The sequence below is a fragment of the Suncus etruscus genome, chromosome 15 (genome assembly GCF_024139225.1).
Source record: "Suncus etruscus isolate mSunEtr1 chromosome 15, mSunEtr1.pri.cur, whole genome shotgun sequence".
Classification (NCBI taxonomy): Eukaryota; Metazoa; Chordata; class Mammalia; order Eulipotyphla; family Soricidae; genus Suncus; species Suncus etruscus.
In genome coordinates, this window is record NC_064862.1 from 88,281,133 (window position 1) to 88,308,395 (window position 27,263).

The 27,263-nt window shown below is 55.5% G+C and overlaps 2 protein-coding genes across 2 annotated transcripts; one reads left to right on the forward strand and one right to left on the reverse strand.

Moving 5' to 3' along the window:
• The first annotated feature begins 4,095 nt into the window (after positions 1 to 4,095).
• On the forward strand, positions 4,096 to 10,634 carry UBXN6 (UBX domain protein 6). The gene is made up of 11 exons (XM_049789395.1): positions 4,096 to 4,248; positions 5,389 to 5,552; positions 6,277 to 6,341; positions 7,199 to 7,324; positions 7,799 to 7,896; positions 8,541 to 8,616; positions 8,748 to 8,832; positions 8,935 to 9,145; positions 9,249 to 9,379; positions 10,047 to 10,195; positions 10,275 to 10,634. The coding sequence occupies exons 1-11, from the start codon at positions 4,175 to 4,177 to the stop codon at positions 10,401 to 10,403; spliced, it is 1,308 nt and encodes a 435-aa protein (XP_049645352.1). The 5' UTR covers positions 4,096 to 4,174; the 3' UTR covers positions 10,404 to 10,634.
• Positions 10,635 to 11,454: 820 nt separating this feature from the next.
• CHAF1A (chromatin assembly factor 1 subunit A) lies at positions 11,455 to 25,501 on the reverse strand. Its single transcript, XM_049788752.1, has 14 exons — positions 25,420 to 25,501; positions 22,220 to 23,013; positions 19,377 to 19,433; positions 17,896 to 18,125; positions 17,746 to 17,806; positions 17,499 to 17,570; positions 17,188 to 17,420; positions 16,826 to 16,994; positions 16,659 to 16,739; positions 16,268 to 16,360; positions 15,839 to 16,100; positions 15,180 to 15,670; positions 12,847 to 12,943; positions 11,455 to 11,823 (listed from the first exon to the last, which is right to left on the reverse strand). The coding sequence occupies exons 1-14, from the start codon at positions 25,466 to 25,468 to the stop codon at positions 11,726 to 11,728; spliced, it is 2,787 nt and encodes a 928-aa protein (XP_049644709.1). The 5' UTR covers positions 25,469 to 25,501; the 3' UTR covers positions 11,455 to 11,725.
• Positions 25,502 to 27,263: the final 1,762 nt, after the last annotated feature.

Consider the following 27,263-nt stretch of genomic DNA (forward strand, 5'->3'; position numbering starts at 1 on the left):
CACACCCGGCAGTGCTCAGGGGTTACTCCTGGCTTTCTGCTCAGAAATAGCTTCTGGCAGGCACGGGGGACCATATGGGACACCAGGATACCAGGATTCAAACCAACCACCTTTGCTGTGCTATCTCTCCAGGCTCTCTCTCTCTCTCTCTCTCTCTCTCTCTCTCTCTCTCTCTCTCTCTCTCTCTCTCTCTCTCTCTCTGTTCTCTCCTTCTCTCCCCCCTCTCTTTTTCTTCTCTCCTCTCTCTCCCCTCCTCTCTCTCTCTCTCTCCCCTCTCTCTCTCTCTTTTTTTTTTTTTTTTTTGGTTTTTGGGCCACACCCGGTGACGCTCAGGGGTTACTCCTGGCTATGCGCTCAGAAGTCGCTCCTGGCTTGGGGGACCATATGGGACGCCGGGGGATCGAACCGTGGTCCGTCCTAGGGTAGCGCAGGTAAGGCAGGCACCTTACCTTTAGCGCCACCGCCCCTCCCCTCTCTCTTTCTCTCTCTCCCCCTCTCTCCTCTAGGTATTTTTTTTTTTGAGGAATACCCGACAGTGCTCAGGAGTTACTCCTAGTTCCGCATTCAGGGATCATTTCTGGAGGGCTTGGGGACCCCTCCTGGGGTGCTGGAGATCAAACCCAGATTGGCTACATGCAAGGCAGATGGCCTACCTTGCTCTGGCTGCTATACCAAACACAGTTTAAGATCCAGCACCAGGGCCCGGAGAGATAGTACAGCGGCGTTTGCCTTGCAAGCAGCCGATCCAGGACCAAAGGTGGTTGGTTCGAATCCCGGTGTCCCATATGGTCCCCCGTGCCTGCCAGGAGCTGTTTCTGAGCAGACAGCCAGGAATAACCCCTGAGCACCGCCGGGTGTGGCCAAAAAAACAAACAAAAAAAAAAAAACAAAAAAACAAAACAAAAAAAAAAGATCCAGCACCGCATAAGATCTCCCAATCACTGCCAAGAGTGAGTGATCCCTTTAGCACAGAGCGACGAATAAACAAACGGAGCCCAAAAAAAAAAAAAAAAAAAAAAAAAAAGAAAGGGCCGGGCGGTGGCGCTGGAGGTAAGGTGCCTGCCTTGCCTGCGCTAGCCTAGGACGGACTGCGGTTCGATCCCCCGGTGTCCCATATGGTCCCCCAAGAAGCCAGGAGCAACTTCTGAGCGCATAGCCAGGAGTAACCCCTGAGCGGCACAGGGTGTGGCCCAAAAACCAAAAAAAAAAAAAAAAAAAAAAAAACAAACGGAGCGATACCACAGCTAGGGTGTTTGCCTTGCACACGGCTGACCCAGGTTCAATCCCCAGCATCCCATATATTCCCCCTAGCCTGCCAAGAGCAATTTCTGAGCACAAAGCCAGGAGTAATCCCTGAGCACTGCCAGCTGTGTTCCCAAAACAAAAGCAAACAAACAAAAATAACTGGTCCACAAAATGCAAGGAGAAAAAATAAAATTAAAACAAAAATAAAATAAAAAGGAGAGGCCGGCAAGGTGGCGCTAGAGGCAAGATGTCTGCCTTGCAAGCGCTAGCCAAGGAAGGACCTCGGTTCGATCCCCTGGCGGTTCATCCCCCGGCGTCCCATATGGTTGCCCCAAGCCAGGGGCAATTTCTGAGCGCTTAGTCAGGAATAACCCCTGAGCATCAAATGGGTGTGGCCCGAAAAACCAAAAATAAAATAAAATAAAATAAAAATAAAAAAGAGGAGAGGGCAGGGAGGAAATCGAGGATACTGATGTGGCCCAAAAACAAACAAAAAAGCTTTTCCCGGTGAGAGAAAAAAAAAAGGAAAAAAAAAAGCCTTTACTGGGCCAGAGTGGTGGTGCAAGCAGTAAGGCTTCTGCCTTGCATGCAGTAGCCTAGGACAGACCATGGTTCGATCCCCTGGCATTCCATATAGTCACCTAAGCCAGGAGCGATTTCTGAGCACATAGCCAGGAGTAACCCCTGAGCGTTACCCAGTGTGGCCCAAAAACAAACAAACAAAAAAATGCCTTTCCCTGTGTCTGGCCAGTTTATAAGATGCTGCAAACTGCTCCTCCTTCTTATGTTATCTTACCTTATGTTAAGAAATGGTAAAAAAAAAAAAAGAAATCAAGGGCCCGGAGAGATAGCACAGCGGCGTTTGCCTTGCAAGCAGTCGATCCAGGACCAAAGGTGCTTGGTTCGAATCCCGGTGTCCCATATGGTCCCCTGTGCCTGCCAGGAGTCATTTCTGAGCAGACAGCCAGGAGTAACCCCTGAGCACCGCCGGGTGTGACCCCCCCAAAAAAATGGTAAGAAAATAATCCAGGGCCCGGAGAGAAAGAACAGCGGCGTTTGCCTTGCAAGCAGCTGACCCAGGACCAAAGGTGGCTGGTTCGAATCCCGGTGTCCCATATGGTCCCCCGTGCCTGCCAGGAGCTATTTCTGAGCAGACAGCCAGGAGTAACCCCTGAGCATCGCCAGGTGTGGCCCAAAAACAATAACAAAATAAAATAAAATAAATCATTTGAGACCGGAGAGATAGCATGGAAGGCGTTTGACTTTCATGCAGAAGGTCATTGGTTCGAATCCTGGCATCCCATATGGTACCCCGAGCTTGCCAGGAGCGATTTCTGAGTGTGGAGCCAGGAGTAACCCCTGAGCGATGCTGGTGTGACCCCCTCCCCCTCAAAAAACAAACAAAAAAGATTTGATCACTGGAACTGGAGTGATAGTAAAGTGGAGAGGGCATTTCTCTGAATTAGATCCTTGGCATGCTCTTAGTGGCCAGGAGTAATTTCTTTTTTCTTTTTTTGGGGGCGGTCACATCTGGCAGCACTCACGGGTTACTCCTGGCAGGTTCAGGGGACCTAATGGGATGCTGGGGATCGAACCTGGGTCGGCCACATGCAAGCAAAAGCCCTATGCAGTGTGCTATTGCTTCAGACCCCAGGAGTAATTCCTGAGTGCAGAGCCTGGAGTAGGCCCTGCACATCGCCAGGCCTGAAAACAAACGAAAGAGCTCTAAGCACTGCTGGAAGTGGATCTCCCAATGCCCCCCCCCCCCAATTACCATGTTCTCTACTGGCCAGGAGTTGCTTGAATCTGTTTTCTTTGGCTGATTAAAAACAAAACAAACAAAACAAAACAAAAAACACCCCACCTCACTAGGAATATTAAAGGGAAATCTTGGGGCTGGAGAGACAGTATACCCAGGTAGCTACCTGGGTGGGCATTTGCCTTGCACTCCAAGAACTTGAGTTTGATCTCTGGCATCCCACAGGGTCCCTTGAGTGCTGCCAGGATTGTTTCCTAAGCACAGAACCAGGAGTCACCGGAGCATTACCAGGTATGGGTCCCAAAATGGAAAACAAAACAAAACAAAAAAAAGGGTGGGGAACCTAAAAACATTTCCATCTGTTATTTAGTACAACAGAGCAATATTAAAGGGTCAGGAATGTAGCTGGGCGGAATAACGATGGCCCTGCATGTGGGAGGCCTTGAATTTCATCTTCCAAAACTAGAGAAAAAAAAAAAAAAGGAAAAACATTACAACATAAGCCCTTTGGGGAGAGTTTTCCAACTGTGCCAACTGTCCCAAGAGGAGTCTGCAATTCTTAGCTCCTATTTGGCAGTGAGGAGACGACCATGTTCAGCCAACTAGTTCCTTGGCGCCGCTCTTCCTTAAATTCTTCTGGAGGGGCCGGAGCAGTGGCGCAAGTGGTAAAGTGCCTGCCTTGCATGAGGTTCGATCCCCGGCCTCCCATATGGTCCCCCAAGCCAGGAGCGATTACTGAGCGCATAGCCTAGAGTAACCCCTGAGCGTCACCCGGTGTGGCCCCCCCAAAAAAACAAAGAAAACCCAAATCTTCCTGAAATCCTGCTGCAACTCCCAGGATCATCCCGGATCCGTTTCCAACGTCAATCACCGCCCTAACCCCGACGCGCCCTCGTCGCCATGGCAACCGGAGGCGGAAGCACCACCGAGACGCGGCGCGGCGCAGAGTGGCCGACCCCGGGCCTGCGAGACGCCGCGCGAGCGCTAGAGCGGCGCGCCGAGAGCCAATTGTCACGTGCACAGGCGCGCGGAGGCGGGACTTCCGGCGGCCCGGTATTTTCTTTCCGGTTGTCGGCTGCGGCCGGCCCCTGCCCAATCGGGCCCGGCGTCCCGCGACCCCCACGACCCCCCGCGACCTCCCGCGACCCCCCGGGGCTCCCCGCCGCCGCGATGAAGAAATTCTTCCAGGAGATCAAGGCCGACATCAAGTTCAAGAGCGCCGGGCCCGGACAGAAGCTCGCAGAGTCGGTGGCGTGAGGGGTGGACGTGGGCGGGGGTTTTGGGGAGCGGCGCGGCGGGATCCGACTTGAAAACGGGGTGTGCGGTGGCCTCGAGGGGTGCGGAGGCCCGTTGGGGTGCGGCGAGCCGGGCGGGGCGAGATCTCGAGGGGCGTGGCCTGCACAAAGGGGCGTGGCTTCTGAGTAGTGGGCGTGGCCTCGACCAACTGGGCGCGGGTGGTGGGCCAGGGGACCCCTGAGAGGCAAGGGCTGAGATATCAGCTATGGGGGATTCGAGGTGAACACCCGGGGGGTCGAAGCTAGAGCCTGGGGGTGGCCAAGAGTGAGGCTTCTCAGCCTGGTAGCTTGTTGGGGGGGGGTCTGGGTGAGTGCTTGGATTTGTGGGGAGCTGGACCCCGACTTCGGAGGGGGTGCCAGATGCTTAGAGCTGTGGATGGATGAGCTGCTCTGGGGGCGGAGGAAGGCAGTAGGGCTTGCAAGGGGGATGGCTGAAATCGGATTTGGGGACTTTGGGGGGGGGAGTTGAAACTTGAAAGGGCAGCAGGGAGGGGCGTTTAAATGCCTTGCACACATCCCAAGAGGGTTCAGTCCCCAGCAGCCCCAGAGGGGTCTCCCCAGCACTGTCAGTAGTGATTCCTGCCAGGAGCAAGCCTCCTCCACTGGGTGTGAACCAAAAACAAAACATAAACTTAGTGGGTCCATGAAGCCTTTCAGCTCCTGGGGGTCACTAGAGACAGAGGGTCTGGGCAACTCAGCCCAGATCTTGGGGAGCCCCAACTTGGTCTGTGGAGATGGTGAGACCTCAGAGGCAAGGGGATGAGAGGCACCCACACTGACATGGGCCAGCCTCCCACCCATACCCATACAGTAGGCACTACATGGAGGCTCTTCCTAATGGAAGGAGGCACCCTGTGAACCTCTGTGTGTAGGAGACTGTTACCCTAACTCGAGATGGGGCTCCTAGGCTAGGTAGGTGCAGGCCTGGAGCCAAGTGGGTGAATGTAGGACCTGGTCTTGCACCAAAGGGCTTTGTGTGAATTTTCCATCTATTAGAACCTTCTGGTGGTTGGGTGATGGGAAGGGGGCAGAAAGAAGTGGGGAAGGCTCTCACACTGTCTCTCTTTCCCTCCATCTCTCCCACCTCAGAGACAAGGCTCCTAAAGAGAAGCCGAGCCAGCCAGTCCATAAGCCGGCCCGACAGGGCCCCACAGATGAAGCGCAGATGGCGGCGGCCGCAGCACTGGCCCGACTGCAGCAGCAGCAGCCCAAATCCCGGGGCCCCACGTCCCAGGACTCCATTCGGAACCAGGGTGCGCCCACCTCACCCCAGCAGGCCCAGACACCCTGTCCTAGGGCCTGGGTGGAAGCTCTAACACAGCCCATGACTTTGGGGATTACAGAGGCGACACCAATGCAGGCTCTGGAGTCAGAGCCTCGGCACTGCCCCGATGGCAGCCTTTAAGTGACTGGGCCAGGCCCAGTGCATTGGCGCAAGCAGTAGGGCGTTGCCTTACACATGCTAACCTAGGACGGACTGTGGTTCGATCTCCGGCATCCCATATGGTCCCCCAAGCCAGGAGTGATTTCTTTTTCTTATTTTCTTTGGCTTTGGGGTCACATCTAGCAGCGCTCGGGGTTACTCTTGGCTCTATGCTCAGAAATCGCTCCTGGTGGGCTTGGGGGACCATCTGTGATGCCGGGATTCAAACCACTGTCCTGCATGCAAGGCAAATGCCCTACCTCCATGCTATCTCTCCGGCCCTAGGAGAGATTTCTGAGTGCAGAGCCAGAAATAACCCAAGTGTCGCCAGTGTGGCCCCAAAACAAAACAAACAAAAAGTGACTGGATCACTGTAAGGGAAACACAATATTGGGGTTGCCCGAGGTTGGGATGGCTGAGGCCAGCTGAAAGGAGTGAGGAAGAGGGGACAGGTTTGTCCTATTCCTGCTGAGTTTGTGGATTGGGGGTTGGGGCTGCACCCCCACACACAGACACTCTGACCTGTCTCTGCCTCTCCTGCTGTTTCTTTCCAGTGAAAAAGGAACTTCGGGCTGAGGGGGCCATTACTGGAAGTTTGGAGGCCCCGGGACCTAATGTGGTAAGAATCTCTGGGGGCTCAGGAAAGGGGAGGCTGGGTCCTTTGGGTCCCCAGGGTCTCCCATAGGTCATTTTCTGTGTCCTTGCCAGGCTGTGGGCTCCTGATGCTGGTGGGTTTTGTGTATGTGTCTATATGTGTATGTGTAGGTGTGCTTATGGGGGTTCAGGGGTTGGGGCGCCTGGCATTCAGGCAGCTTGGGGCACCCTGGCCTGACTCAAAGATGCTCTCTCCAAAACCTTGGAAGGTATCCTGAACATTTCTAGCAGTGGTCAGAAATATGGGGTGCAGCTGCTGTTGGTCACATACTCCTGTACAGGAGCCCCAGCCTGTCAGGTTGCAGTACTGAGTCCTCATGTCCAGGGTAGTGTGCCTTATGTACAGATATGTCACCAAATGGGGAAAAATTAGGGAGACCTTCCTGGAGGTGGTGAGCCTGGACACACGACCCTAGTGGGACACTGTCCGAGCAGACCTTGCTGATGTTCCAAATGGAAAAACCCTGGAGACTCCCTTAGGAAGTGAGGCCAGCAGTGAGGGGCCTCTGCTGTGTGTGTGTGTCTGTCCCTGTTTCATTTGGGGGTCTCTTCCAGAGACACTTAGAGATGAGAAAACAGGGCTGGAAAGATGGTTCCAGTGATTGGAGTGCAGCTTGGCATGTTGGGGCCTCTGGGTTTCATCCCCGACTCCCCACGGTTCTACCACTGAAAACATGAGCACATGATTGTGCTGAGCACTGAACCGGGAGTAGTCCCTGAACACTGTTGGATGAGGCCCCCAAACAAAGCTCAGAGGGACTCAGCCCCCATTACCGGGCCCCTACACGCTTCTCAGACATCTCCCTCCTCACTCCCCCACAGGTGTCTGAACCCAAAGAAGGTCCGAGCCACCTGGCAGTGTCTGGGGTCTACTTCACGTGCCCGCTCACAGGGGCCACTCTGAAAAAGGACCAGCGGGAGGCCTGCATCAGAGAGGCCATCCTCTCGGTGAGCACCCTGGGTCCTGCGCCTCCTCCAGGAAGCCCTTGAGGTGTGAAACAGAGCTCCAGCCCATCCCCACCTGCCTCCATGGCATTTTTCTTGCTCATTTCTGTGCCAAGCTCTTTTAAAGAAGCAAGAATACCCAGGGTGGAAGTAATAGGACAATGGGAGGGCGTTTGGCTTGCATGTGGCTGACCTGGGTTCGATCCTCAGCATCCTATCTGGCCCCATAAGCACTCAGAAGTGCTCAGTGATCCCTGAGTACAGAGCCACTGAGTATAGTTCTTCCCCCCCAAAACTCACCAAATTAAACAAGTGCTGAGCACCACCACATATGACCCCAAAAAAGCCCCTGCTAACAGATATGAAACACCCTGGAATTGGGTCTCAGAATCCCAGCACGTCCCAGGGCTGTGCTCAAGTGAGAAGCAGCAGCTTTGGGGTCCCTGACACCATGTGGGCCCCTTCACCGTCCCCCAGCATTTCTCCACCGACCCCGTGGCCGCCTCCATCATGAAGATCCACACGTTCAACAAGGACCGAGAGCGGGTGAAGCTGGGCGTGGAGACCATCGCTAAGTGAGTGGATGGGGGGCCTGCCCCCCTTCACTCTCCTGCACCCTTATCCCCATCTCTTGTGGCCTCCCTGTTTGGACAACAAAGTGCTTTTGAGGGGCCGGCGAGGTGGCGCTAGAGGTAAGGTGTCTGCCTTGCGTTAGCCAAGGAAGGACCTCGGTTTTATCCCCTGGCGTCCCATATGGTCCCCCCAAGCCAGGGGCAATTTCTGAGCGCATAGCCAGGAGTAATCCCTGAGCATCAAACGGGTGTGGCCCAAAATACAAAAAAAAAAAAAGTGTTTTTGGGCCCAAGAGGACAGTGGTAAAGCCCTGGCCTTGCATGCAGCCCACTTGGTCTCTTCTGTTCCCCGGCACCCCATCGGGTACCCTCTGATCACCACAGGGTCGGGGCAAACCTGAGCCCTGAGCCAGGAATGGCCCCTGAGCATCGGTGCAAAGCCTTGCCTGTCTCCCCCAAATACATGAAATAAAATGAAAGTTGTTTTTTCCTTCCAGTTTGGGGTGTCTGACCCTGGCTTCCCAGGGTGATCAGGCTTTCACCCCATCGGGTGAGTTCCTTCTCACCCCAAGACTGGGTCATGTGTCCCCGTCCGTGTCGTCCCCCCCCCCCCCCCCCCCCCCGCTTTCCCTCCCAACCCGCATCAGGTACCTGGATAACATTCACCTGCACCCCGAGGAGGAGAAATACCGCAAGATCAAGCTGCAGAACAAAGTCTTCCAGGTAGGGGGTGCCGGGCCCTGGGTCAGCCTCTGCTAGAGATGGTTGGTCTCCCCTTTCCTGAAGGGGTAGGGGACCCCCATATGCCCCTCGCTTGCATTAACTGGCGCATTCATTATTCATCGCGGCTTCAGGAGCGCATTAACTGCCTGGAAGGGACCTGCGAGTTTTTCGAGGCCATCGGCTTCCAGAAGGAGCTGCTGCCCGTCCCGGACCAGGGTCAGTGTCGGGACCCTCTAGCAGGGGCCAGTGAGGGTGGGATGGGGGCCCACTCTCCTGGCTCCGGCCAGCTGACCCCCCACCTCCCGGCGTGACCCCCAGACCCGCAGGAGTTCTACGTGCTGAGCGAGGAGGCGCAGCCGCAGAGCCTGGAGCGGCACAAGCAGCAGCTGCTCAACGCCGAGCCGGTGCGCGCGCTCCTGGCCCGCCAGCGCCGCCTCTTCCGACCGTCGCCGCTGGCCGCGCAGTTCCAGCTGCCCGGGGACTTCTTCAGCCTCACGGCCGAGGAGATCAAGCGCGAGCAGAGGCTCAGGTGCGCCCGAGGCGTAGTGGGGGGCCGCCTGGGGAGCCTGACTCTCCCCGGGGAGCCCCAGCCAGCACCCACCCATGCACCCCAACCCACCGTCTGTGCCCAGGTCCGAGGCGGTGGAGCGGCTGAGCGTGCTGCGCACCAAGGCCATGCGGGAAAAGGACGAGCAGCGGGACCTGCGCAAATACACCTATACGCTGCTGCGAGTGCGCTTCCCTGACGGCTGCTTGCTCCAGGGTGCGCACCGGTGACCCCCGCTGCGCGCGCCCCCCAGGACAATTTAGCAATGGGGTGGATGTTAGCAGCCCCGAGATGTAGTGCCTGAGCATCTTAGGTAGGGGGTGCACATGTGGGGTGTGAGCTCGGGCCAGGGCTGCCTTCTGGGTGCGTGTATGCATGCACATGACCCCTCTGGCTCCCTGGTGCGGCCCCCCATCCCACCTTTAGGGTTTGGGCTGAACTCTGAGAATCCGATAACCCTGGTAGATGGGACTGGAGCGACAGGTCAGCAGGGAGGGCACTTGCTGCCTTGCACACGGCTGATCTGGGTTTGGTACCCTGGCACTCCATACCAGATGTAACCGGTCACCCTTGAACACCAACAGGTGTGGCCCCCAAACCAAAATACTTTTTTTTTTCCTTACACCTGGTGGCACTCAGGGGCTACTCCTGGCTCTGCGCTCATAAATATTTCCTGGCAGGCTCTAGGGAAACCATGTGGGATGCCAAGAATCAAACCTGGGTCCTTCTAGGTCAGCCACGTGCAAGGCAAACGTCTTACTGCTGTGCATCTCTCTCCGGCCCTCCAAAATAGATACATTTTTAAAATCCTGGTGGAGGGCTGACTCGGTCCTCAGCGGAGATGCCAGCAGCTCACCCCTACTGCGCTTCCCCACTCCCCCAGGGACCTTCTATGCCCGGGAGCGGGTGGCCACCCTGTTCAGCTTCGTGCGGGAGGTTCTGCAGAATGACTGGCAGCCCTTCGACCTGCTGGCGTCAGGCGGGCAGAAGCTGTCGGAGGAGGAGAACTTGCCCTTCACCGAGTGCGGGCTGGTGAGTGGGTGGCGAGTTTGTGGGTCTGCAGTCCACCCCGAAGGTATGGCACCTGACCACTGGCCTGTCCCCCCGGCAGGTGCCCTCGGCCCTGCTGACTTTCTCCTGGGACGCGGCGGTGCTGGAGGACATCAAGGCAGCAGGGGCACAGTCGGCCACATCCATCCTCAAGCCCGATCTGCTCGAGGCCCTAGAGCAGCTGGTGTGAATAAAGCAGGGAGCGGGGGGCCTCCCTTGCCTGGGTCTGTCCATGAGCCCCTCTCCGTTCCTGCTGCACCCTAGATCTCAGAGAACGGCCTTGGTAGGGCGCTGTGCCTAGCGTTGACCTGAACTTGGGGAGCCAGGAATGGAGGGGCCTGGGCAGCACAGCTGGCCCTGAGGCTGCCCGCGGGGAATACTGGTGACGAGAATAGTTGATATTTAAGTATCGGAATAAAAGTTTAACTAGTCCCTGGTGTGCGTTTCAGCCACTTTCCAGCAGGTTCTTGGGCAGGTGGGCAAGAGGACCAGGGTGGGGGCCCCAGCGACTCTCAGCTTCCCCCACTGCTCAACCCTGCACGCAAAGGGGTGACTATTTTGTCATTTGGCTCTAGGTAGCCAGGCCAGAGAATGGCAAGTGTTGGGGTGCACATCCCATTGAAGGGGGGGGCACACACCACATGGTCTGCCAGGAGGAGGGCCCAGGGAGATTTTGAACCCCAGATCTTAGGAAGTCCTTGGCCCTGGTCACCCACTGAGAGGCTGGTTTTGGGTGCTCAAGTTGCCACTTCAGGGGTCACTCCCTGTGCTAGACCCAAGCCTTACACACACTGACCTGTCTAATCTCCAACCGGATCCACCTCCTATGCCCTAACTGTTGGAATCAGCTCTGGTCAGATCCCCCCACTCCCGACTCAGCAAAAGGTGCCCTCTCAACCTGCAACTTGGGGGGGAGGGGTGTTAGTGAGTCCCAGAGAACCAGGTTCCACCCAGCAGGCTCTGAGCATGCAGAAGCTGCCTAGTTGGGCCCCCAGAGCGTAGGAACCCACGTGAGTCAGAGGTCCTGCACATGGACCCTATCTTTTCAGATGTGCCCCTAGACGCCCCAGAGCTGCTCCCTACACACCAGGAGCAAGCAGCTGAAGCAGAAACTAGTGGCTTGGCATCCCCAGTGTGGGTGGGTGGAGGCTCCAGCCACAGCTGAGTACACGCACCCCACCCAGACAGATCACAGACAGTGGGTCAGGTGAGACAGTTTAGTTTACAGACCCTTCCGGGCCTTACAGCCTCTGGCCACAGTGCCTGCCGGGGTGGGGCAGGGCAGGGCACCCAGGCCCACTGGGCACAGTAATGCTTCCCTCGGGGCAGGGGCAGGCAGCCGGGTGGGGCGGGCTCTGTACAGATGTGGACGGTCAGTCTCCTGGGCAAACTGGCCAGACCTCAAGAAGGTCTGCGAAGCGGGACAAAGTGCTGTTTCCTTTCGAGGGTCAGAGGTTCAAGTATCGCAAAGGCTCTTGGGGGGGCTGAGCCTCCCTCAGGCCAGAGCTGCGCTCAGCAGGACCCCAGCAGACTGCCAGCTGCCTCACTGCTGCCCCCACCCCCTGGCCTGCCTGCTGCGGGGACTGGTCCACACAGGTGCTGGGCATCTGCTGGGAGAAGAAATCATTTGCTGGGGACAGAGTTGACCACTCCTTGGCCCCTCAAACTTCCCCTCCTGGGAACAACTTTGTTCTTGGTTCTCAAATTGCAGCTTTTTTGTTTTCTGTTTTTTGTTTTGGGGTCACACCTGGCAGCGCTCAGGGGTTACTCCTGGGTCCACACTCAGAAATTGCTCCTGGCAGGACCATATGGGATACTGGGATTCGAACCAATGACCTTCGGCATGAAAGGCAAACGCCCTACCTCCATGCTATCTCTCCGGCCCCCAAATTGCAGCTTTTCAAACCAAGGTGTCTGTTGTGTTTCTGGATTTGAGGGCCACTTCACCCGTGTTTAGAAGTTGAACCAGCGTGGACCACATGCAATGCTAGTCCTTAACCCCCTGAACTCTTTGTAAACCCCAACAGTCATGGATGTACTGGCGAAAGTCTATGTCCCCTTGTCTTTTGGTAGGATTCTCCTAGAAGGAACTGAGAACTGGGCTGAAAGCATTTGGAGCAGGCTCCACAGGCCAGCAATCCAGGCTCCATCTCGAGCACTGTTTAGTGAGCTCCACCTGGAGTGATACCAAGCACAGTGCTGGGAGCTCATGGCCGACTCAGATTCAAATCCTGAAGCCCCATAGTCCCCTGGGATTTGTTTTTTTGGGAGGGCCACACCCGGTGATGCTCAGGGGTTACTCCTGGCAATGCACTATCAGAAATCGCTCCTGGCTTAGGGGACCATATGGGACATCAGGGGATTGACCGTGGTCCATCCTAGGTTAGTGTGTTGCAAGGCAGATGCCTTACTGCTTGCGCCACCGCTCCGGCCCCACGAAATCATGGACTCTGCCAGCACCATAATCTCAGGACATTCTCTTGGGGTTGGTTGAACCCATGCCATAACCAGCAGCAGTTAGGGCTGTGCTGGCGACCTTGGGCCTGGGTAGAACTAAGGTTGCCCAGCTAGGGTGGGGGGGTGGGGGTCACGGCCTGTCCTCTCGCAAGCTTGGGACAGGGGAGTCTCCTCACCCCCCGCTTCCGAGATGTCCATGATGACACAGTCACCGTCATCGTCCTCCTCTTCCTCCGTGTCCGCCTGGAATCCGTCGAGGTCCCCAGCTCCGACCTGGACAGACAAGCACATGGGCACTTGGATGGGGCCCCACCATGGTGCACTCCTAGCAAGGGGCCCAGTGCCCCAGAGGGAGGAGAGAGTCTGAGGCCCGAGACCTTCCTGGGGAGTATTCACCCAGTCGGGGGCTAAGAATCCACTGCATTGATGGGTCAGAGTGGGAATTTGCCTTGCAGGTGGCTGTCCTAAATTCCATTCTGTGGTCCCCCAAGACTGCTGCCAGGAGCAAATCCTGGGCACTATGGGAGGGATGTAGCCCCTCAAAAAGAACCAAACTGAGGAAGAGAATGTTCACGAGCAAACATTTCTAAAATGACCTGGAGACTCACTGACTGAGGTTTGGCTGGGCCCAAAGAAACTGAACTGCTTTGTCCCAAAGATTCAAGTTTTCAAAGGTTTCCTTAAATTGCTAAGTCACTCCAGTGGGAACTTTTGTTCCCATGACCCCCAGGACATATGCTGGCAGACCACGGGGCTCCAAGGATGAACCGAAACTGGACACTGCTTGGCTACCAATGCTTCGCAGTTCAAATTTCTCATTGGGGGGGGGGGCGGGTTTAACACCTGGCAGTGCTCAGGGGTTACTCCTGGCTCCATGCTCAGAAATCGCTCCTGACAGGCTCGGGACCCCGGGATTCGAACCAATGACCTTCTGCATGAAAGGCAAATGCCTTACCTCCATGCTATCTCTCCAGCCCAAATTTCTCACTTTCTACCCTTCCTGGGACTTAGTAACCAGAAGTAGTTCCCTTGGCAATGTCGCCACATCAAGTTTCATTTATGGGCCAGAGTGACAGCACAGTGGGGAGGGCCTTTGCCTTGCACATGGCTGACCCAGATTCAATCCCTGGCACTCCAGAGGAGTCCGCCGAGCCTGCCAGGATTGATCCCAAAGTACAAAGTGAACCCTGAGCACTGCTGGGGGAGCCCAAAAGCAAAGACAAAAAACAACTAGAAATCAAAAAGTTTTCTTTTCGATTTTTGGGCTACATCTGGTGGTACTCAGGAACTGCTCCTGGCAGGCTCAGGGACCATACAGGATACTGGCGGTTGAATTTAGGTCAGCCACATGCAAGGCAAACGCCCTCCCTGCTGTGCTATCACTCTGGCCCAAAATTGACATTTTGAAAGCACTGGCTCTTTAACTGGATAGAAGAATATCTGTATTTTTGTATGAAATGTTTTTGACTTAGGATTCTGGAGTTTTGGTGTAAAGGAGCAAGAGGCATCAAACAGCATTTGGGCAGTGGGCTGGATGACATGGTGTTCCCAAGTCTGAGCACACGCAGAGGGGCAATGACAAACTGGGTTAGAAGTGGCCTGTCATTGGCCCTCCCAGCATGGCTACTAGCTGTGCCCATCACTGCCCTCCACATGTCCATGAGCACCAGGGGGGCCGCCCCCCACTTCCTCGGCTGGGTGGGTCAGAGTAAGGGTAGTAGGGATGGAAGCTGAGTGCAAATAGCAGCTCCCTGCTCTCCTTGTGACCACCTTCAGCTTCCTCCTCCCAAACCAACTCAGCACTCCCACAGGCCTCCAAGAATGGAGCTAGGATTAGCTCTTAGCACCGCTGGGTGTGGCCCAAGCCAGTTAGCAAAGCTTAGCCCCTTGGCCTTCTGGTTCCCATACAGAGTTCCTGAGAACTCCCTGGTGACTGGGCAGCCTTGGGGCCCACTCTCACCGCCACAACACTGCCCTAACTCTAACCCACAGCACCCAATCTGACGTCTCCCATTGAGCCTCTGGGGACGCCCAGGCTAGTTCGGGGGCCATGGAAGGAACATAGAGGAGAAATGATGCTCTAGAGCAGGGGTCCTCAAACTTTTTAAACAGGGGGCCAGTTCACTGTCCTTCAGACTGTTGGAGGGCCAGATTATAGTAAAAACAAAAATTATGAACAAATTTCTATGCACACTGCATATATCTTATTTAGAAGTGAAGAAACAAAATGGGAATAAATACAATATGTGGCCTGCGGGCCGTAGTTTGAAGACCCCTGCTCTAGAGTGTGGGAAGCAGCCAGGCTCTTATCCGGGGCCAGAGAGGAATAAGGTCTGGTGGGGGGGAACCCAGGCGCCATCTGCAGATGCTCTGGTAAATGTCAAAGGTCTGGGGATTAAGGATGGCCTCCAGATCTGCAGACACCACTCAGCTTCTATCCTGGCCATGAGTGTGTGTGTCTGTCTGTCTGTCTCTGTCTGTCCTGGTTTGGGGCTGTGGCTGCCCTCACCTGGCCCTCGTGCCGGCGCTTCTTCATGAATTGCGTGATACACATGCTGCCTGCTGACTTGCGCTTCAGTGACACCAGTGTGCCCTGGCTGGCACCCGTCACGGGCACACTGCCTTCATCCCTGGTGGCCGAGGGCACGGTGGTGACGTAGCTCCACTGGCAGGGCACGGGCAGCTGTTCCTGGTCGAAGCTGCGGAGCACATGCGGATGCACATACCAGCACATGCGGAAGTCGGGCCGCTTCTCGTATACCGAGTTCTCTGAGATGAGCCGTTTGAGCCGGGCCTTGGACGGGACGGCTGAGTCGTCGGGGGTGGCCGTGGGGGTCTGCGGGCGGGAGGAGCCGGGGCTGGTGGGGCTGGCGGAACTGCTCTCGGGGCTGCCCGTGTCCCTGTCCAGCAGGCCCCGGCGGCAGCACTCCTGGAACTCTCGGATGATGACTTTGCTCCCATTCACGTTCCCGTGCAGCAGTGGCAGCAGCTGGCCCAAGACTGGCGAGAGAAAGGCCCGGGCACCGGGCAAGCTCGCTCAGACAGATGGGCCCGCTGGCCACATGGACACACCTCTGTTCTCCGGGAAGCCACCAGTCAAGTAGGCTGGGCTCTAAGACCCCTCACATCCCACCAGGCTGCCCACCCAGGCCAGGGCCGGCCACTCACTTTGCCTGTCCCTCTGGTGTCGCTTCGAGTTCTTGGGCGTCTGCTCATCCTCCGGGGGCGCCGTCTCCAATAGGCATATGCGGAATTGCTGCAGCACTTTGAAGTCTTGCTCTGAGGCGCCACTGGCCCTGTCAGCCTCCCACAAGCAGCCGACCTTGGTGGGCTGCAACACCCGGAAGCGCTTGTCTTTGGCCAGGAACTCGTCCCACTCTTGCGCCTTCAGCTTCTGCCGGACCCTGTGGTTCTCAGGGTCGGCACACTCCTGGGGGACGGGACCCAGGGGCTGCTCAGGGCACTGCTGCCACTGCCTCCCTACTCCCGGTCTCTTCTCCTGACCCAAGAGGCCATTGGGGGGCGATTCAACCGTGCTGTGACTCACCAGGCCTGAGAGAGCTGGTCCAACCTTCCCTTTACCGCCACACCCCTCACCTCAGTCACTCCTTCGTCCTCAGACAGGTACCCATGGGGCACGAAGAAGCCATCATCCTCATCTTCATCATCTCCCACTTCATCATCCTCGTCCTTAAGTGAACACACAAAACTTATAACACGGGTAACGATTTGTTGTTGTTGTTGTTGTTGTTGTTTTGAGGGGGGCCACACCCGGCAGCACTCAGGGGTTACTCCTTACAGGGTGGCAGGCACGGGAGACCATATGAGATGCCAAGGATCGAACCAGGTCCGTCCTACCACTGTATTATCTCTATGGCCCATTTCTTTCTTTTCATCCTTCCCCAGTCATCCTGTTCTGGAAGTCCCCGCAGAACAGACCCACTCAGGGGCCAGAAGAAAGGACCAGGGTAGCCCAGCCAGCACTCACCCCTTCGCTGTGGGACAGGGACTCGCCTGGCTCCTCCTCTTCCCACTCCTCATCGCTATCTACCTCGTAGTCCAGAAGCTTCTGGAAGACAAGCAGGAAGTGTCTCCCCACCGTGGTCTCTTGGGCAGATGAGGAGAAACCAGAGTAGGCGCCGGGGTGGGACTCACTGTGTCCTGGGCCCAGGGCTGGCGGGGCCGGATGACAGCTGTGGTCTTGTTCCAGGTGCCCCAGTAGGCAGGCCGGTGGTTCTCAGAGAACTGCAGCAGCTTCATGCGGCCAAACCTGCGCCGCTCAGGCACCCCATCAACCTTGCCGCTCTCCACAATCACCACGTCACTGGGGATGGAGCCTGAGCTCAGGCCACCCACAGTCTCCCGGAACCCCAGGGAGCTCAGGCAGCTTTACTGCAGGGTTTAGGGGAGCCACCAGATCAGCAGGAGGCCAGTGGCGGGGGCAGGGAGGGTACTAAAAGATGAGAGAGCCTGTGCCTGTGGCCTTCCCTTTGGGGTGCCCAGCCCAGTGTATGCACCTGTTGGAGAGGTCGAGGTCAGTGCTCCGGCTGGGGCTCATGGTGGGGCCCGAGCTGAGGGGCCGGCGGCCCTGGAGCTCATCAAGGAAGGTGGTGTCGCTGCACTGCTGCTGCAGGAGCCCGTCGAGCCTGTCGCTGAGGTCCTGGTCGAAGGCCACACGGCACAGAGGAGCCAGGACCATGTGCTCTTTGATCTCGAACGGCGCGAACTTGCCGCAGAAGCCGGCCAGGGTCTGCAAAGCACCAGTACTGTGGCACTGCTCGCCAGAGCTGGGGAGGGGTGGGGGACAGTGAAGGGAGTGGGTGCTCACCTTGGGGGGGGCCGAGGGGGTCTTTGGTTTCTGAAAGAATCGCGTGATCTCTGCCTTCTCGGCTTTAATGCGCTGCGAGGAAGAGGGGGAAGGGGCGAGATATAGAAACATGGACTCAGGCTACTGGACCCCGAAACTGCACTCATGGGAACATGGCTCTCCCCCATGGGACACCCACTTGACGCCCCCAGCTCTCAGACATACTACTCTCCACACAAGACCCCCCTCCCAGGGCCGCACGTTCCACCTTCTCCTCCTCCCGCAACCGTCTCTCCTCCTCCTTCTTCCTCTTCTCCTCTTGCTTTGCCCTGCAGGGAAAGGAAAGCCCAGGTCAGTGGGTTGGGGGTCCCCACCACACCCCCCATCTCAGCCCCTCTGCCGAGCGCCCCCCACGCACTCTAGAGCCTCCTGCTTCTCCTTGCGCCGCTCCTCGCGCTGCCGCTGCTTCTCGGCCCGCTCCCGTTCACCCTGCGCCCGCCGCTCCCGCCGCTCCTTCTCCTTCATCTCCTTCTCTTCCTCCCGCTTCCGCCGCGCCGCCTCCTTGGCCTGCTTTGCCTCCTCCCGCAGCCGCTCCTTGGCCTGTTTCTCCGCCTGCAGCCGCAGCTGCTTGCCCAGTCGGTCTTTTTCCTGCCGCAGGGACACGGGTGAGACCGGGCCGTGGGCCTCAGGGCCTACCCCAGGGTCCAGCACCGCTGGGTGCTCCTGCACGGCTGAGAATCAGGGGAGCAGCACATACACACATACACGCACGCACTCACGCACACGCCAGGCAACGGGGTGCAACCTCCTCCTCCCCCTAGTCCTCTGTGCAGGCAGAAGTCATCGGGCTCCTTGGCTACTCTAAAGGGAGCTCAGCTTTCTTCATCACTCCAGTTCCTCTTCCCCAGGATGGGTGCATGGCCCAGAGCAGAGCAGCTGTGATTAGTAAGTGACATTTCTGGCCACACCAAGGCACAAGGCCCAGTGCCCAGCAGAGCTGGACCACCACTCTAGAAAGGTCTGGGGAAGACTGGGGGTCCCACTGGGAAAGTCCAACACACGCAATGCTTGTCTGCCAACCCCTCCAGATAAGAGAGCTTCCTGCTGGCAAGGCTCCTCAGACACTAAAAGAAGGAGTCTGTCTGTCTGTCTGTCTATTAGAAAGGGGAGCCAGGGAAGAAGGTTCAGGGGCAAAGGTGCAAACCTTGCTTGCCTGCTATGCAGGCCCTCGACTCCATTTCTAGCATAGCGAGGAAAACAAACGAATGAAGGGTCTGTCTGGGAGCTGGGGAGAGCAAATCTCTTCAAGCACTCAATTTTTCTTTTTCTGGTCATATCTGGAGATACTTGGGGTTACCTCCTGGCTCTGTGCTCAGAAAGCTCAGCTCTGGTGGTACTCAGGGGAGTACATAGGGCACTAGAGACTGAATCCAGGTTGGCTGCAAGGCAAGCGAACTTCCCAGGCATTCTTGGCCCCCAGTTCTGAAAGCTGATGAACAAGGTAATTCACTCAGGAACAACTCATTGGCCTCGAGCCCAGCTGAAAGGCCCCTCGGAAGATCGTGGACCCCCTGAACTGTCTGTGCTGGCCCCCTGCATGAACTGAGCTGGCATGGGGAAAGGCAGGGGACAGATCGACACTGCCATACACACACACACACACACACACACACACACACACACACACACACACACACACACACACACACGACTTTCTCCATGGCAACAAGCAAGCAGTCCCCAGGAGCTGTGAGCGAGCAGGATCCAGGCCACAGCATTGAGACCCAGCGGGAAGCAGCAGAGCTGCCCTGCCTCAAGACTCTGGGGTGAAGGGTGCTGCGCCCGAAGCAGTGCCTAGTCCTGTGCTTGCTCCTATTGCCACACACATTCTCAACTTACTCTTTGCAATCTCCTCTTGAGCTTCTCTGCGGAATCTCTGACCAGTTTCTTAGGTTTCTACAGAGAAAGAGAGGGTAGTTCAGCACCGCAGGGCAGGGGGAACTCAGGAACTTCACCACAAACTGAGGAAAGGACAAAGGAAAGTCAGTAGGAAGCCCTGAGCACTGCCAGATGGGTCCCAAGGAAGAACCACAACCAAACAACAAAGCAACACTAAAGGGGTCAAAGAGAGAGTTTAACTTAACAGACTGAGCACTAGCTCCACATGAAGGAGACCCAGCTTTTGTCCAGGGCACCAAGCGGTTCACCCAGCAGCAAAGAAACCCTGGAGTGTGCACAGAGCCAGCAGCCACCCACCGAGCACTGGCAGGTGTGGCCCAAAACAAAACCAGAGATCTTTGGAGACCTGAGGAGACAGCTGCGGAGACAGCCCTACCGGTGTTGTCCAGGATCCCCACCCAGCAGTGTCTCTTTGAATTCCAGAAACATTCCTCCCCATCCTACACAAGGATCTCAGGGGGCTGGAGTGCATATTCTAGCTCCTGCCTGTGGTGACCGAACATTTCGGGGAGTGACCAGAGAACAAGGAGCTAAGAATGACATGCAGGAAGGAGAGGACCTTGACTATGCCTGCAGAAGCAGCTCATCATGGGAGGTGAAGGGACAGGCTGGCCAGAGCGGGTGAGAAGGCTCCACCGCAAGCCCTTCTTTGGATCTTGGGTCCCACCTGGTGTGTTCAGGGCTTACTCTGGGCTCAGAGACACACCCTAAAGGGGTCAGGGCTAGAGCTTGGATCAGATACATGCCAGGCACATGCCCTGCCCGCTGTCCTCTCTCCAGCCCCTGCAGTCAGTACCACAGATGGAACCAAGCCTCAATCTGCCACTTTCCACGTCTGAGGGTCCTACCACGGAACCTGCCCCCACCCAGCCTCGGTGAGGTCGGGGAGATCCAGCAGGGTCTAATTCGAGGATTAAACTCCAGCCACCTGGGCTCTACCTAGGAGTGGGCCAATGACACCACCGGGTGAGTCCAGTTCAGGGTACTAAAGCCACATCCAAGTGCAAACACAGAGAAACAGGGAGAAGGGGAAAGTTCTTGAGCTTGCAGAGAACCAGCAGAGGGGGGTCCCCAAAGACTGTTCTCACAGGGAGGTTGTTCTGGGAACCCAAGAGACTGAAGAGCAGCCACTGCCAGACTCCCTGGAGGGGATGACACAAGCTGAACCTTAACAAAGGCCCTGGGAGCAGGAGGCAAAGGAGAAGAAGCTGCAGAATCCATGGAAGTCCCCACCCTCAGCCTGCTGGCCCCAGGCTCAGCCCAGGGTCCAGCAGTTCCTCACACTCTGCCACCTCCCCAACCTGAAGAAGATTCCCCCCAAGTCAAAAGTGCAAGAGTAAGCCATAGCGGGGGAAAGCTTTAGGTTTAGGGGTTGACTAGGGAACAAATAACCCCATAAATGCTCAGCCCTACAAATAGGAGTCAACTAACAAGCACTGATTGTGGGGATGGTGCATGGGGGTCTCGGGGCTGGAGCTTCCTAGCGACTCCAAACTTGGCTCTCAGATCTCTTCCTTTCCCAACACTGGGCTTCTCTTGCTCCTGAGAGTGGGGATCTGGGGGGGGGGCATTTTCAGACATGGGGGCTGCAGCCTGACTCCTGTCCCATAAATCTCTTGTGAAGGGCCAGGCAACAGCACAGCAGGGAGATGCTTGCCTTGCCTGTGGCCAAAAATGCAGGTTTAATCCCTGGCACCCCACCCAGAATGAATGAAGTGATGGGGTATAGATGAGGCTGTGCTCCTCCCCATCAGCTCAAGCACCCACCCGTGGTGCTGACTTACCAGATGGGGCATCTCAGGAAGTGGCCCTCCCTGTGCTGGAAATGGCTATCTTAAAACAGTAAAAATCAATCTTCGGGCCAGCGAGGTGGTGCTAGAGGTAAGGTGTCTGCCTTGCAAGCACTAGCCAAGGAAGGACCACAGTTCGATCCCCCAGCGTCCCATATGGTCCCCCCAAGCCAGGGGCAATTTCTGAGCGCTTAGCCAGGAGTAAGCCCTGAGCATCAAATGGGTGTGGCCCGAAAAGCCAAAAAAAAAAAAAATCAATCCAACACAGTGGGAGAGATAACACAGCCAACAGACCCAGGAAGAACCCACATTCGGTCCACAGCATCCCATATGGTCCCCCAAGCCTGCCAGGAGCAATTTCTGAGTGCACAGCCAGAGTAACCTGAGTGACCCCCCCAAATACTCCCCCCAAAAATCCAACACACGGGCCAAGACAAGAGGCTACCATCCTTGTTTGCATGGAGCTATACTCCCCAGCACGACGAATAGTGTAACCACGGAATCCCTGCACAGAGCCAGCCTTAAGCCCCAGTGCAGCTTCAACCTACCCGTTAGGGGTCATAAGGCGTAAGATCAAAGCAGGCAGGTACAACAGACAAAGGACAAAAATTAAAGAGCAGGTTCGCTTCCTCCTGTTTGTCTTGCTCCACGAGGCCCCAAGTCCAAGCCAGGGTACCACAAAAACCAACAAAAACTTTGCCATGTGTGCAGCTTAGGGGACACCACCAACAGAGCCAGCACCTTCGGGAGCCTACCCCAGGTGCCCCTTCAGTCTCTCCGCTGGTTCTTGGGGCTTGGCCAGCAGTCAAGGCTCTGCTGACCCAAGACTCTTCCTCTCCTAGGCCTTCCCCCCAACATGCATCCATGCGTGTGGGGCAGGCAGGCGGATCGAGCAGAGGCCTGGCTCTGTGCTACCCATATTCCATGGAGTAGATGGGCACCCACCACCAGCACAGATTTTCAGTCTGGTCACTGCCCAGGGGAAATACTCACTCTGGGGATGGGCATGCTGGCTTGCAGGCACTGGGCATCACTGTGTCCCTTCCAGGAGGTTGCCAGGACCTCAGGGGAGCTAGTGGGTGAGGAGCTCAGGGAGGACACGTCTTCAGGGCCCGACTCAGGCGAGGCCTCACTTTCAGAGGGTGGATGCAGCAGTGAGCAGGCGAGAGGTAGGAGCTTGGAGACCCGGAGGTCTCGCAGGACCACCACTGGCACCTTGCCATCTTTGCAGAGGATGAGCCCGGTGCGACGCCAGCAGTCCTGCTCCTCAAGGGGATAGATGCTGAGCCCCGGAATCAGATCCTGGCAGGCAGGGCGAAAGCCCCTCTGCGGGCTTGCCGCCCCTGCTTCATCCTCTGTGGAGCAGGAACTATCCAAAAGGGACTCTTCAGGGGATGTTGACCCACTCTCCTCACTGTCAGGGGGCAGCGGCTGCGGATCCCCATTGTCGGGTTCTCCGGGGTCCTGGACCCCACTGACCCCCTCCTCTGAGGACAAGGTGTCATTGCTCAGTTTCTTAGGGGCCACGAGGTCAGCCTGGTCCGTGGAGTCCTCGGTGAGGTCAATGACGACAGTGGCTGGGCCCAGGCTGCTGCGGGCCTTGCTACACAAGAAGGAGTCTAAGGGTCCCTTCCCATTGACAAGTTTGGGCCCAAAGTCTTGCTCAGCGGGCAGGGCACACTCGTGCTCCGAACTGTCCAGTGAGGCCCCCAGAGGAGCAGCAGCTGGAGCCCCATCCTCCGGCTTCTCCTTTGGGATCAGATTCAAGCGTTTGAAGGGCAGACGAGCTATAAGGGCAAGAAAGAGGCCACTGCTTCAGCCACAAGACTGAAAATGGGGGCCCCCACCTCCCGATGCCTAGGCAGGACTGTCTTCGCTGGTCCTAATTTCAAAGCAAATAAGATGCACAAAGCTGAAACTGGAGCAGTAGTACAGTGGGGAGAGCATCTGCCTTGCACACAGTAGACCCAGGTTCTATCCTGGCAACCACAGGGTCCCTCCTCCCCATACCTGCCACGAGTCATTTCTAAATGCAGAGCCAAGAGGAACCCTTGACCACCATCAGCTATGATTCCCAAAACAAAAAAGACTACTGACAGCACTTTTAGCAGGGGCGCCACCAGAAAGGTGAGAACCCGCAGGCAGGACCCAGTCAAACACCAGTAAACCCATCTGATGAGCCAGTTCGGTGCCTGAGTCTTCAAGCCTGGCTTCCTGGCTGTTTCTGCCAGAGGAACTGCCTGCAGTTTTGGCGTATCTGACCCCTGCACCTCTTGGTGCTCCTTCTCCTCCCCCACAGCAGAAGGGCAGCACCTCATGTGACAATGGAGACATATGTCCTAGGGCCTGACATAGCAGGAAACGGGCCAGGAACAAGAAATAGCAGCACAAGAAAAAATAGTGCCAAGAGAAAAACCTGAATACAATTCCACCCAAAACACCCCCAAAGTGCCTTTTGTGTGAGATCCTGAGTTTGATTCCTGGTACCATGAAACCCTGTGCAACGACAAAAATGTATGCATATATATATATTTATATACATATACACACATATATGTATACATGTTTATTTTGTTTTGTGCCATACCTCGTTGTGCTCAGGGACAATATGGGGTGCCAGGGATTGAACCCAAGTCAGAACCCAAGGCTAGGGGGCTGGAGAGATATCATAGTAGTAAATTATTTGCCTTTTAAAAAGTCGAACCAGGACGGACGGTGGTTCAAATCCTGGCATCCCATATGGTCCCCCATGCCTGCCAGGAGTAATTACTGAGCGCAGAGCCAGGAGTAACCCCTGAGCACTGCCAGGTGTGACCTCAAAACAAAACAAAAAACAAACTAAAAAAGAACCCAAGGCTAATGCCTTAACTGCTGTACTATCTTTCCAGCCCCAATATATTTTTAAAAAAATTCTGACAGTAGGGGCCGGAGAGATAGCACAGCGGTAGGGAGTTTGCCTTGCAAGTGGCCAACCCAGGACCATAGGTGGTTCAAATCTCAGCATTCCATTTGGTCCCCCGTGTCTGCCAGGAGCAATTTCTGAGCAGAGAGCCAAGAATAATCCCTGAGTGCCGCAGAGTGTGGCCCAAAAATCACACACACAAAATAAATAAATAGGGGCCGGGCGGTGGCGCTAGAGGTAAGGTGCCTGCCTTGCCTGCGCTAGCCTTGGATGGACCGAGGTTCAATCCCCCGGTGTCCCATATGGTCCCCCAAGCCAGGAGCGACTTCTGAGCGCATAGCCAGGAGTAACCCCTGAGCGTCACTGGGTGTGGCCCAAAACCAAAAATAAATAAATAAAACATAAAATAAATTTCTAATAGGGGACTAGACCGAGCACAGGATAAAGTTCTTTTTTTTTTTTTTTTTTTTGGTTTTTGGGCCACACCCAGTGACGTTCAGAGGTTACTCCTGGCTATGCACTCAGAAGTTGCTCCTGGCTTGGGGGACCATATGGGACGCCGGGGGATCGAACCGCGGTCAGTCCTACGCTAGCGCTTGCAAGGCAGACACCTTACCTCTAGCGCCACCTTCCCGGCCCCAGGATAAAGTTCTTGATGTACTCAGGCCAAACTGGGTTCAATACCCAACACCCCATATAGCTTCCTGAGCCACACCAGTAGAGCACAGAGGCAGGAGTTAAGCCTTGGGCATACCTGGAAATGTATTTTACACCCCCCCCCCAAAAAAAAAAAAAAACACAGAACAGCACAGAGGCAGGAGTTAAGCCTTGGACATACCTGGATATGTAATTTTTTACCTCCCCAAAAAAGCAAAACAGAACCCCACAAAACAAGCCTAGAAATCACTATACAATCCAGCTGCTAAGGGGCCATTGAAGAAAAACATCCCCCCATCCTAGGGGATTATCCGCCTGTCCAATAGCAGTTCAACCAGGGACCGGGTGAGGGGGCAGCCAACCAACAACTGGCAATGTCTGTGACATTATCATTTTGGGCCTCTGGTTTGGGGGCCATGTTGAGCCCTTCCTGGGAGCTATACCCAGCTCTGTGCTTGGAGGAACAGAGGCTGCCAAAGATCCAGCTGGTTCTTTCACAGGTAGGCCAGGCCTGTTGATGTCAGGCCAAGAGCTAGAGGGATTTGGGCCCACAGCAGAGATGCTGCCAATGATTGTCACTCCCTCTGCCAGGTGAATGTGAAAACCCAGTGTTTCTTTCAGACCCAGACGTTACCTTGTATTAGCTTCTTGACTGGAAACACCGGCCTGTCTTTGCAGTCCATGGCTGCCAATAAACAAGAGAAAGAAATGATGGATTCTCAGGGAGTATAGCAGTCAGGAGGATCCAGAGTTTGCCACCCACGCCCCCATGTCAACTCAGAAACGGTGTGTGTGGGGCTGGAGAGATAGCATGGAGGTAAGGCGTTTGCCTTTCATGCAGGAGGTCATCGGTTCGAATCCCGGCGTCCCATATGGTCCCCCATGCCTGCCAGGAGCAATTTCTGAGCATGAAGCCAGGAATAACCCCTGAGCACTGTCGGGTGTGACCCCCCCCCCCAAAAAAAAAAAGAAACGGTGTGTGTGTGTGTGTCAAAAGGGCCACTCCGAAAGAGGCCAGGGGCACAGCTAACAGCCCACCAGTACTGAACAAGCGCCTGAATGGACCTTCAGATCCCAGACATTGAGCAGCAGCCAAATCCTGCCTTCCACATCATCCAGTCTCTGGCATCTCTTTCTCTGGTGGCACTAACTGCCCTGGCACCAGGCTTCTCTGCCGTGTTCTCTCCCCCCACAACAGAAGGTCAATGTCATGACAACGCACTCATTCCAGGGAACATGGAACACTAGGGACAGGGACAATGAAAGGGGGAGGTGAGAAAATCCCTGAAACACCACTTCCACCCCAAAACTAGCCCACCATACCTGACAAATTTGTGAGATTAGAGTATCATTTTCTTTCATGCTTCCACTCACATTTCTGGGGATGACCAGAGCTGGCCAGGAGCCCACTCAAGTCACGTCTCCACTCCAAAGGCTCCATTTTTAATTTTCTTCTTATTTGGGGGAGGACCAAATCTGGCAATGCTGGGGAGGGGGGGAAATTCCTGGCTCTACACTAGGAATTACTCCTGGCAGTGCTTCGGGGACTCTTGGGTACCGGGGATCGAACCCAGATTGACAACGTGTGAGACAAGTGCTCTCCCCATTGTCTCTCCAGTCTCAGCTCTTTTTTTTTTCTTTACAATTAGAATTTATGAAAGTAACAACCTAATGCACTCTGGATTTCACCAAGTGGAAATGCTATGCTTTCAGGACACAGTGACAAAGGTTGTCATTCATGTATGTCCCTTTCAAATCAAAGAAGTCCATTCCAAGCAACTTCCAGAAAAGCATCTCCCAGCATCAAAACAAATGCAGGAAGGACCATAACTAGAACTCTCTGGGGAGAAAGAGTGGGAAAGTTAAATTTTAGCAGCTGACACTTGCTTAGGGGAAACTGGCTGGGAAAAACCTAGTTGCTTGGGGGCAATCTATAACTTTTGTGAAAGAAATGCAGAGTACGAAGGCGCATGAGGCTTGGGGTGGTGGTGGAGATAAACATAGTAATAACCTTCAACCTCCCAGAGAAAGTTGCCCTCTTCTCGCCTCAGCCTAGAATATGAAAAGGGGCCACCTAATGGCTGATTTTCCTTTCTACACACTCAAGACTTGATCGCCATTAAGTGGATCAGATTCCAAGAGCATAGATAACCCATATAGTGGAACAGAGCGAGGTAGAAACCAAAGATCCTATTTTTAGCATTTTCGACTTGGGGGCTACCCAGGGATTACTCCTGGCTGGACAGGCAGGGGTCTTTCCTCGCAGTGTTCCGAAGACCACATTGAGGGCCTGGAATGGAACCTGGATTGACCGTGCAAACAAAAAAAACAAAAAACCAAAAACCAGTGCCCTATACTGCACTAACATTCTTCCTTGGACCACTGATCTCAATCCAGTTTCCCTTGCCTGAGATAAGAACCCCTCCCCAAGACTGCAAGTCAAGAAGAAAACTTGGGTTTCAAACTAAGGGGGTGTGA